The 12,829-nt window shown below is 37.0% G+C and overlaps 1 protein-coding gene across 2 annotated transcripts in view; it reads right to left on the bottom strand.

Moving 5' to 3' along the window:
- The window catches only part of LOC139115582 (nose resistant to fluoxetine protein 6-like), a 40,961-nt gene that overhangs the window by 16,490 nt on the left and 11,642 nt on the right, over positions 1-12,829 (bottom strand). For both annotated transcript variants that reach the window (XM_070677825.1, XM_070677824.1), the window contains exons 5-11: positions 12,365-12,437; positions 11,938-12,116; positions 11,463-11,633; positions 10,831-10,927; positions 7,735-8,005; positions 5,114-5,193; positions 3,706-3,816 (exon numbers count right to left, since the gene is read on the bottom strand). In XM_070677825.1, coding sequence (XP_070533926.1) covers positions 3,706-3,816; positions 5,114-5,193; positions 7,735-8,005; positions 10,831-10,927; positions 11,463-11,633; positions 11,938-12,116; positions 12,365-12,437 — 982 coding nt within the window. The remainder of the gene's footprint in view (positions 1-3,705; positions 3,817-5,113; positions 5,194-7,734; positions 8,006-10,830; positions 10,928-11,462; positions 11,634-11,937; positions 12,117-12,364; positions 12,438-12,829) is intronic.

The raw sequence follows: 12,829 nt of genomic DNA, 5'->3' as shown, positions 1-12,829 counted from the left end.
AAATCACCAAATAATGGCATAATAATGATGAAATAAGTTCCAAATCAAGACATCAATGCTGAATAATGTCAAAACAACCGAATTACCAAATAAGTTCATAATCATGTCAAAATAATATCCATATAATGATCAAATAATTGCAAAATAATGGCCAAATACTGATATAATTATCATTAAATCACCAAACAATGGAATAATAATAATAATGAGATAAGTTTAAATAAAGTTTTCAAGATAATTTTGGCGGTGTTCTCACCCCATAGTGTTTGGTTTCTGACCCTTAACTATAAACAACCTGATCTCTTCATGAAAACACACTTGTACCATGGACGTAATAGAGAGTATACACAGTGAGGCCAGTTCAGGGTTGTACCGACGACTCGTTTATGTTCAATGACGTTTTAACTTGTATGCGTACGGGGACTTTGAAATTGAGAGTGATACCTTCGTTTATGTGATTTGATTAAGCTAGCTGAAAACTATCATAACTACAAAGACGCATGAGTACTTTGCTTACCCTGGTAAATGAAACGGACCTAATCATTGTCAGAATGGGAAAATTTCATTCACACGGTCAAGAATGAAAGTCACCAACAAGATCAAATAACATGGTCAATCACTCAGATATGACAGCTTGCAAACCATGAAATTTCTTACCTGCTCATCAAGTGAACGACTTTGATTCCAAATACCACCGCACAAACTGTATTGCTTCTCTTCTGGTCGGTCCAAAATTAGAGATCACACACGTTTTCAAGGGCACCGAGAGATCAGCTGCCCGAGATCAGACTATCAGGAAACATCAGTGATGATGACGTGCGTGCCGAGTGCAAAGTTGAGTCACGTGTTGTAGGGCTACACCATTCTTTACTACACAGAGAGGGTTCATAATCACCATACCGATTATGATGTGACCATGGGTGTTTAAGACATACGCACTTATAAGTTATATCTTTATCACTTCATTTACAAAACTACATAAAATTCTAGGGCGTACAATTAGGTATGGACCATTTGTTATCGGGGGGGGGGGGTTCCAGGAGGACTTGTCGGGTCAAAAAACTCCATCCAGTTGCTTACTAAAAACATAGGGCCAATGTCCCTCTGAAGCTACTATACACATTTATGGAAAGCTAAGTATTTCTTGAATGTATGAAATTATCTCACTAAAGTCATCCTAGGGACCTGTATACCCAATATTAAAGCCATCTGACCGGCAGTTTTGAAAAAGCAAGCGACCTAACAGTCAACAGAGGTACGTGTTATGTTGAGAATAACTTTTTGTGACACAAAGGTGGATATCTTTGATAGCTCATTTCAGGAAAGCCTGGCCAAAATTGCAAATTTAGCTGCAAAAATACAAAATTGAACATTTCAATATATAACATTAATGTAAACCCTCGGAGCCTGTATACCAAATATCAAAGCTATCAGATGAGTAACTTTTGAGAAACGAAGATTTTGACCAAAAATGGCAAAAATTCACCCAATAAGACAAAAATTGAAGATTTTCATCTGTCTGATCAGATGTTATGAAGAAGATTTTTCACCAAAACTGCCTTTTTGTGCTAATGTCCATTTTACGATTGGTGGAGATTTTTACAACACCCCATTAAGTGGGGTCTCTATGAACAATGCACTGCCATGAAGCACATGCTGTTATCATATCATTAATATTTTAACTCATATTTTCCTTTTGTTTAGGATGTACCTACTTATACTTTAAGTAGTTTATTCATTTGATGTATTTCTGCTGCTCATTGTATTTGTTACTTAATAAAACATACTAAAATAATGAACTGAGATTGACCACACTGCCAGCACCGGGTTGAGCACATAACCTATGACAGGATTTTATCAGACTGAGTCTTCATCGACTTCTTTGCAATCACTTTTTCCTAATCCCTACACTTCCTTCCATTTTCTTTTCAACTTTTCAGCTATTTGAAGAAGATGCTGTATACCTTAAATTACATCTTTGTCCTGCTGTACAATAGTCTCTCCTAATGATTGTGCTTTCATTACACCATGTAAAGGAAAACATTAGAACAAAAAGAAGTATTCAACTTTTGGTATATGTGTGTCAATGATTAAAAAGTTCTGAAAATTGGCGAAATTAAGACGACAATACTCCTGAATCAATTTTCCTCACCTGCCAGAATATAGAATTGTGAACCCACATGTACAAAATCGTTTGTTTATACTCACATTCATGATTCTATAGTGAACACAACCATACATATACATTTCATTCACATTTCTCAATTAATGCACAGAAATATTGCATCCACATATTAATTACTACTTAATATAAATATCAGGGCAAAATAAATTTCTGGAAAAGTACATGTTAAATATTCAACCATATCGATATTACACATAGATAATATAACAGGTTCAATAATCAAGGTACTATTTCAGATAGATAATTTCCAGGCCGTAACAATACACATGTGGTAATTTTGAACCTCTATTTATTTTGATACAAGTTGCTGATCCACAGTTTCAGTTGTTTCTATGATTTTGAGTCATCTAGGTATACATACATAAGATAATTTGCTGTATTATAGGTTGTTTAAATTCATTAGATCATTTATGACTTTATAATGCTTGGCAATCCTTTTACATCCAATTTGTGCAGAAACTACATCAACTCAGCCTCATATGAATACAATAGGTTTGCAACAAGTGGTGCACAGTTTATGCCTATTAAATGCCTATACTTTGCCTCAATATCATATCAGCTAATATGATAGATTTGTTCCTCTATTAAAAAATGCAGCATCTTGATTTCTTCCTAAACGATGTATTTGTGTTTTGGCATCACTGTTGTCGTTTAATATCATAACTTGCACAAATTTAGAAAAACAAAATACTTTCAATCAATTAAATATACAAATTTATTTTTTTTTGTTCAATGTTCTGTAGCCCACCGCTATAATTTAGTGCATCCTCCCTTGCTATGTAAATGAGCAAAAATGAGCAAAAATAAGTCAAAATATTACTTCAAAATTAATTTCTGCTCAACTATGCAACCAACAAACCCAAAAACCTAATCCGATCTAGTTCCCATCCTAAAGATTCTGTGTACCTAATTTTATGACATTTGATGAATGAGTTTGAGAGATATCGACGAAACAAATCCATAACACACACACACAGACAGACACACACACACACACACACACATACATATTACAGACACACATACAGACTAACAAACGCCACCCTATGACAATGGCCCACTTAGGTGGGCTACGCCCACCGCGTGGGCCAAAAATCAGCCAGAGAAGGCTTGACCGAAAGAATTAGAACCTTCCACACGGTCTGAACATTTGTACCAAATATCAACGCAGTCTGTTCAGTGGTTTTTGACTTTTTGTCATTTACGGAAAATTTCCCACTGTCCGACATGATCAACCCAACCACAATAGCACGATTGACCTTTGGTCAGTTGTGTTAGAGAAGTGGGAGAGTGGGGGGGGGGAATAATGTACAATTGTTCAGGTAAAGAAAAATAATACTGCAGCATCAATCTTCTAGACCCAAGGATATCGAATGGTCAAGCCCTTAGATCATTGAATAGTCTTGGAGAAAACTAAACATTTCGATGTACCGTGCAAATAGTATACAGGAAAGCCAGTGGAACTGAACAAGCACGGGGATGTGTGATCTAAAATCGAATAAAATGCATATAAACCTTACTTTGAATCTGTATTTGCTATTGGGTATCCGAAGTACGTTGCAAGCCCGGCAACAGTTGCCATGGAAGCCACGATGAAAGATACCACTGCTAACGTACCAACTTTGGCCGATCTGTGCAGGGATGCATGGTCAAGAAGAAAGCAAATTGCCAATGAGTGATCTTTTTTTGTTTATGAATGACACATAACATACTTTATCAGAGGGCGCACATTACTTCAATGGCACTTCGACGATAATTCAATGATACTTCAACGATACTTCAATGATATTTCAATGATATTCCACACCTCCTAAGTAATGTTCCACTCTCACCAGCTTATGGGGTATACATTTTCCTGCTTATTGGATATGCAAGAGCATGCAGTTCATATGGTGATTTTGTAGAAAGACATGGCCATCTCTCTTACAAGCTGTTATATCAAGGTTACACCAGAGCAAGATCGTTTCTACATTCAAACGCTTTTTTGGCAGATATCGCAAGCTGGTAGATAAATAAAATATCTCTCTTCGACAAATGATCGCTGATGGCATCGGTGACATTGAGCCTTAGTGACCACTACCTATCTGACTTACAGATTGATATATGGCGGATGCCATATGTGGGGCAGGATGCGCTTACTATTTTCGAAACACCTGACATCACTTCTTGGTCTTCTGGCCAGAGGTCCATATATCTTTCTTTCATGAATATGACTTTGTTTGTGTACCGTCTATTTACTGTCTGTTCTGTGCTGTTTTGTGTCTATGTTTACAACTATTGTCTTACGAATTTTGACCTAGTGTCATCGGATTATGGATTGGTATGATATTTCAATGATATTTCAACGATACTTCAATGATACTTCAATGATACTTAAATCAAAGTGTGACTCGACATGACAATGTGCACTGACGAAGGTGCTATGTTTATGATTTACAAATCTTTATTTCTCATCTCATCAAACGAGATACGAGATCAACGCAAGTGAAAGTGTCAAAACTACTATATGGCTCGACACCGGCACCAACGGTTTTGAGTCGATGACAGTGTACACTTTAAAGGGCAAGTAATGTTAACTTTCGATGAGTTTTTCATTATTTTTATTTTATATATCAATTGCAACTTCTTATTCTACTTCCCAAAGAATGTTGAAATACCAACTATTTAGCTTGTCAACTCAGCGTCTATATGTGTCAAATGCATTGTTATTTTTTACATTAGAATTCTAGCCCGGACCAGCAGTCACTTTTCAACAATAACAATGCGGTCTACACACCTATGGGCTGAGTGGACAAGCAGAATACTGTGTATATTAACAGACTTCGGGGAGTAGAACAAGGAATTATGTTCCACATTCAAAACATGGTGAAAATATTATCAAAAGTTAGCATATATAAATGTCGATTTCCGACACGTGAGTTCACTTACTTGTGAAGCAGAATTATAAAGAACGGGCTGATGATGTACAGCTGCATATCAACACAGAGATACCAAACCCAGCCCATGCACTGAAAATAAAAAATATACGGAAATAATCGTCTCTTCTATTTCATCACTATAGTCGTAGCTGTAGCCTCTAGTGACATTTTCACAACCTTTGTTCTGAAGACGAGCAGAGCTTCGTTTTCCACAAAGTACATTGGACATGTTGGCCTTGTAAACACCAAACATTGCACACAGCAGTTATTGTTAAAGTAAACGAATGAATCCACTACGGACATCAATGCAGTATATAGCTGTTGACAATAACGTCGGACACTTCATACATAGAAACTACAGTATGTTGACAAGCCTAACGAGTCAATTATTCACTTCTTGTGGCGTTGGAAGGTTTTTGGTAAATTGTGGACTTAAATGCTGATTTTCCTATAATCGGCGTCCACGTTTCAGATCTTGTGCTACGCAGCATAACAACGACTGTACTTTGACAACGGATTCTGAAACCTATCGTGTATTTATGAAATGATAAAACAGAGGTACCGTTTGTCATTCGTTTGGTTGAAATTACCCGACCTAATCTGTTTACCGACCACGACACAATATGTTGCCAGTATTTTTAACCTCAAAAGTCAATTCAAAATAGCACATAGCAGCGCTTTACTGATACCAGATATGAACTGTAAATGCTCACGTGTTTCATTATATATTGAAGTTATGTGTAAATTTGAACCTTTGCCACATGTTTGCAACTTCATTGAAAGTATTATGATCAACATAATGAACAATATTCACCACAGATTAACTTTATAGGTCATTAAGTATTCAAATACGCAATTAGCTAAAATAGAAATAGTTAATTTCTTTGACTGCTGTCATTGTATCACCACTTTATATAGCAAGTGTAATTGCCTTTGGTCAAGTCCTTCAAACTATATATTCCAAACTTTGAAAGCTCATTGGATATGCAAACTATAAATTAGCTGACACGAAAACTTAAGTGTGAAATGACTTTCAAAACTGGTATAACCTGGTATAATCATCAATGTACATAGCATGTTATGCCAACTTTGATCAAATAAATCCTAGTTTTATCCCTAATTAAAAAAATTCATTATATACACAAATTAGGAATTGGCTGAAGCAAAAATGCTTAATGCCTTTCAATAATCCTAGCCTACATAATAGTATCTTTAATGTACACAGCAAGTTTCATCAATTTTGGTCATGTAAATTCAAATATATATCCCTAATTTCAAAAATTCATTAAATATGCAAATTAGGAGCTGGATGAAGTAAAAAGCTTAATGACTTTCAGTAACGTCGTATCATAGTATCTTTATGTACATAACAAGTTTCGTCAACTTTGGTCTAGTTAATACAGATAAATATCCCTGATTATGAAAGTTCATTAACTATGCAAATATGGAATTGGCTAAAGTTCAAATGCTTAATGACTTTCAATAATGTTCTATGATAGTATCTTTATGTACATAGCCAGTTTCGTCAACTTTGGTCCCGTCAATTCAGATAAATACCCCTAATTAGGAAAGTTCATAAAATATGCAAATTAGGAATTGGCTGAAGTAAAAATGCTTAATGACATTTAATAATGTTCTATCATAGTATCTTTAATGTACATAGCAAGTTTCATTAATTTTGGTCATGTAAATTCAAATATATATCCTTAATTTCAAAAGGTCATTAAAAATGCAATTTAGGATTTGGATGAAGTAAAAATGCTTAATGACTTTAAGTAATGTTAAATCATAGTATCCTCAATATGCATACCAAGTTTCGTCAATTTTGATAGAGTAAATTCAGATATATATGCCTAATTAGTAAATTTCATTAAATATGCGAATAAGTAATTATCTTTCACGTCACCATTTAATAACTTTTACAGCTGATATATCTTTATGTGATCAACATTTGTAGCAAATCTCATCAAATTGTGTGCAGTCGTTCTCCATGTATATCCGGTTTTTCTAAAATCATTAATTATGCAAATGAGCAAAAAGTAAGCAAGCCACACCAACCAAAAACTAATCACTTCTTGCCATTTGCAAAGTGAATCTACCTACCATATTTGATTTTGATCTGATGAGCCGTTTTTGAGATATTGAGCACACAGACAGACAGGCAGACACACAGATACACAGACAGACAGACATCGCTGCGACATATGCTCACGTGTGTAAACACGTGAGCAAAAAAGGGGATTTCTGCTTAGCTTCCCTTGATTGGCTTCTAAGTAGCAAGACAGTGTAGAAGGTCCTGTCCTATGCTGTGATTTAAGTAAATGGGAGAAGTTGTTCACTAATATGTCATGAAAGGCAAGCAAATATGGGGCGTACCACATTTTCTCAGGTCCGCTTAGAGTGTTGTGCGGGGGGGGGGTGGGGGGGGGTTGCCAGTGCATGTGTATTTTATAGCGATCATTATTAACTGAAATATCTTATATAGGATTTAAAACTGAGATCATAAATTTCCGAACAAATATCCTAATATCTCATCAGAATTGCGATGCGCATTGTGTCTTCCATCGGTATTCATTAGAAGATCACTGAGATCGGTTCTAAAGAAGCATCAGACACAGAAACTTCACGTACCATATTGGTGCTTCCAACCCAGGGGTACATATTGTTGAAGTAGAGTAAAACTGCCCACCAATAGTCTTTACACTGTTGTTGCGGGTAGGCAAGGGACGTAGCGTGCATGGGGCCGTTCCCAAGGTGCAACATCAGCGTCGACCAGAGTAACAGCATCAACCCCAATGCCGGTGTAAGACGCCACCAACGATGAAAGTAAAAGAGGAACCAGTTCACCTTCCCTTTCGTTTTACGCATGTGCCGTAAGGTGAGGTAGGTAACAAGGAAACCACTGAAACATGAAGTAATAGAAAGTTATATATACAGCCTTTGCTGAGTTATTGAACTGATAAGAATTTAGACATGGCACGAACAAATGCCATATCGTATCGAGACATACTTAAGAAACTAAACAGTTTGTCCGTTTGCAGTGTGATTGGAATATATGGGGAAAAAAACACAGCATTGCGTAGAATGTGTATTCTCCTTCAATATAAATTCCTGGACCAACGTAAACGTAGTTGACTGTCTACATTGACATTATTTTGGAAACAATATATATATATATATATATATATATATATATATATATATATATATATATATATATATATATATATATATATATATATATATATATATATATATATATTTATCACATGAACTGGCCCGAATCTTCACCTGTGTGACGTAGAACAGGACGGATAAGAAATCCGAATTACCCCTGTTATACGTCATCAACCGGAACTTTTTTCGTGCATAGTTGCAGGCGTCGTGACACAAACAGATCTGCTGTGATCGATGCCGTGCTAGCTCGCACATTATTTTACAAAAAGGTGACCCGATAAATCCAGACATGGAAACATAGAAGGCATATTTGTCCAACGAAATTTCAAGTCGCTAAAACTATAGCTTATTCCGAGAATCGAATGGAGATACCGACGATCGTTTTATTTTAATGGCTCAGTAACGTCGCGGCTCCAGTCGAGTCGTGTGGGCATAATATGGACGTCGTACCTTGCGATCCCGGTTGGCGATAAAACCGAAACCTACACCTCAACGTACGTTAAACTGAATAAATGAGGACAGCTTAATCTTCGGGAAAGCGACAAAGGAGGCACAAGCATAAAGTCATTCGAGTAACAACGATCAATGTCCTTAATCGCACTAAAACTCCGTAAATTCTTGCTCGGAATCAAACTTGCAGCGCGGCATAAGGCTGTAGCGAAGACATAAGCTTAAGCTGTCGAGCTGTGTGCAGCGTTGTTGAATCCGATAGGCCTATACTTCGAAAGTTGAATCAGACAACACTCAAAACAGAGTTTCCGTCAAGTAACAAAATAAGTATGTATCCACGGGTTAGATATGTGTCACTGCAAACATCAAAGTCCGTAAGACGAAAACATTGAGGACCGAGATCGGGATTGACGAGTTGACACCGGCTGAGACCGGTGACGGCAACGTTGTGAGCACAAACATGCAATGAGTGTGTCATCGAACCCCGGCATCGAACGGAATCTTTCGCGCTCGCCAAGATCGTAAACTTGTGTGATATTTTGAAAGCCACAGCATATCTGAGAATGGGAATTACTGTTTCGATCGTGTCGTTGCATTTACTTCATAAATCTATTTGTAAATACTCTAAGTAACTCTGAATATTATGGCTATCCGTCGCTAGCATGGTGAAAGCTAGTCTGCCGATGGCCATCTTGCCTTGGCATCGGTGCAGGGCGAGACAATGATTGACACGTTCACGTGACCGAATCCGTATGTCTGGTTGGTGGAGATACCATTTGATGTAGCAAATTTCAGCTTGATGGGATTTATGAATGAAAGTATCTCCTGCTGGGTGACGGGCCAGCTTTACTCTTTAAAAGAAAGTAGTCCGCGTAAGTAAAACACAAATAGAGACGAAATTCATGCAATTTGTCACGATAATTTTGATCCATCTACGTCAAAAGAAAAATAAGAAGACTGTTCATGTGATAAATATATAATCCCATGGTATTTCTCTCTGTTTGACGTCATCGTATACTCGTGTTTTTCGCGGAGCCGCACAACTTCTCATCTTCGGCTCGAAGTTATACGGCGATGACGTCAAACAGAGAAAAATACCATGGGATTATATATAACTATACATATATATATATGGTACAAATATACCATGTATACATGTGTGTTGACATATGTTTCCTTCTTTCTATTTTTCATTAATACAATATGTATTCACAGTTATTTAACATTTAGGAAGCATGATTGAACTGAAATACACCACTTTTTTATGAGTTCCACGATGTTATATTGCCTCAAATCTTAATCATGTTTTAAATACCAATATTTGACTCTACATTTGTGCGAAAATGTAGCGAAATCAATAGGAAACGACTGACTTTACCGGAGAAGTCTGCATTTTAAGTTCTCTTAATTTTGCATCCGAAAGTTGAACGTCGGTCACTAGTCTTTACAAAAGATTGCATCACGATGATACACGTCAGCTTTAAATGGCAATGGTTGTAAAGTAGTGAACTTTGACACTTGCGCCCTGAAACAATTATCCCTTTTGTCAAATAGGCACTACCGAACGGCACTACCGAACCATAAATCCAGTGTCAAACATTTACTCTTGTATAATCAAAATAGAATATTGTAAGACAATGAACGCCTCTTTAAGGTAGAATGCACCTCGGGGACAGATATTTGGACGCTCAACCTTCTACAATTCTTTTCTGATCTACCACTTGTGGGGGTTCATTTTAAAGCTGCCCGTGTAAGAAACATTGTCATCTTCTTAGTTTTTCGAAATTCGAAAATTTTATTTTCTCCATAGAGTTAACGCAGGGATGGCGGCCATTTTGAATTTCAAGTCTCGGTAAATCTTTGGTAATTTGTTTCTCTTGTACCAAAATTTGCACAGTGACCCCCGATTTTTATTTTTTATTTTGAAAGAGAATAGCTGAAAGATTATTTAAGGAGATTTTGAGCAAAAGTTTCAGCCTTTCACTTTCGAGGCGCATACTACCTTAAGTGAACATCCAAGATAAGTGAAGAATGCATACAGATTACAACAAAGGGGGACTACATGCACTTCTGAAGGAGAACAACTGAAATTATAATTACCTCAACATAAAAAACACGTCAACTCCAAACACTCCCCCAAATAGTGTGAGGGTGGACCATCTTAGAAGGACATCGTCAATAACATACCGAGCATTGTCTGTTATCGGGAAAAAAGCATATCATACTTGTTAAATGATGAATGGAATCATTCCAAGTCAGGATAATCGACGATAGATCATTGTTTAATTTATAGCAGCTGTCTTAAAGGTATACAGTCGCCTGTAATCTAAATATCCCCATATATGGTCAAAGGGGCATTCCTTGGTATTCAAAATACCCATGTTAGGGCGCTGTTTTTAAAAAGCGGCCACCCGCTTATAATCTGTGATTGGTTAGATTTTCTCTGTCTATGGTAACTTTGGCAAAATTGGAACAGGTGACAGTATACCTTTAATTCTGTAGTTATCGCATTGGAATCGGAACAGGAGGGGAAGACACAGAGCATAGACTTTGTCTGAGAAAGGAGGAGGCAAAATTTCAGGAGGGGATAGATGGATAGAGGTTGTCAACCACACAGTCTACCACAAATAAAGGTAAGTATCATCGTAAATATTTCATTTTGAATCCGTTATTTTCTTTTTCAAAGGAATTTAGAGAAATAAAATTAAACAAAAGAGTAAACAGCTCCTTACCAAGGAAATTAAGATGGAATGAGTAAACATGTCCCAGTATTATCCACATCATGCTGATCACGCGAATTCCGTTGATTGACGAGATCGTGCCGGAACCACCCGAAGTCGCGTTCAGAATTTTCTGACCATTCGACACGACAGAGAAAGTAGTCAAGATCCCTCCCAGAATGCCTATCAGAATAAGGATGAGTCATTGTTATGCAGATATTTTAATAGCCCACTTCTTACCATTGCCCAGCATTCCCTTATTATTATACATCTTCGGGTGGAATGCTTATATGTTTGACTTTTACGTATAGCTGGTTCATATTAATATGAAATATTATTTTCTGACGACAGTAAAAACTAAGAATGCCATCAGATACATAAACGCTTAGAGTCGAGTTAAGCCATCTTATAAGTGATGCTTCCCAACTGAAAAAATATTGCTATCATCATTTTCTATTATACTTTACCACCAAGATACTATGCCCACCTGGTCGTTTCTTCTTGAGTTCGTCTACCGCTGACTTATTCTTGATGAGGTCTTCTTTTATTGTGTCCATGTGAGCGATCTCTTCACTCCTCTTGATCTTTCGTTTGAGGTTCCAGTGCCAGATAACATCGTAGGCAGTGCCGAGTACCATCAAACCGGCTATGATACTAAATATTACACTGTGAGTACAACGAAGGAACGTATTAATATAATGCAAACTATGCAAATTTCAAGCATATTGACACTAAGTAATATCATTCGACGGCAACACATTCGATGCATAACTCTAAGCTTCACAGGCAAATATGGCTGTATGCAGCCTTAAAAACGTCCCTCCCAATCCTTCTAAGAATAACCTTTGTTGATGGGTTTACTTTACTTAACACTGTTTTTTCCAATTACATTTAATCGAACAATCACATCTTACATGGCGATGATGTCTCCAGTTCGGAAAGGTCGGTCTTCGGCACATTGCACCACCCCGGGAGCTCCTAATCCAGCTAATATTATATAAAACCGAAAACTTACGTTAGGTTAAACGTAGTGTCTTCAGGTTACGATGGTCCGAAGCAGTTTAAACGTCCGTAGCTCGGAGATGAGTACACAATACTCTATCTTAATTTTTCCATAAGTAATAAAACGTCGATATGTTCAGGAGCCACTGAAAGGTGGAATGCACTTTTAAAGCTTTTAAATGAGCTTTTAAGTGAGCTCCCAAAACGCCTGAAAGTATTGTAACAATTTGAGAGTCCGAATATCAGTCCCCGAGAGGCATGCTACATTAAAACCCATTTTAAAGAGATTGAAATACAAAGAGATGAATCAACAAGCCACCTTATGGCCGATGTAGCCCCGCTAAATGCAGCAATGACCGCCGAGTGCAACAATGACC

The sequence above is a fragment of the Ptychodera flava genome, chromosome 17 (assembly GCF_041260155.1).
Source record: "Ptychodera flava strain L36383 chromosome 17, AS_Pfla_20210202, whole genome shotgun sequence".
Lineage (NCBI taxonomy): Eukaryota > Metazoa > Hemichordata > Enteropneusta > Ptychoderidae > Ptychodera > Ptychodera flava.
The sequence above is the reverse complement of the archived record's forward strand: the minus strand, read 5'-3'. Positions and strand labels throughout refer to the sequence as shown.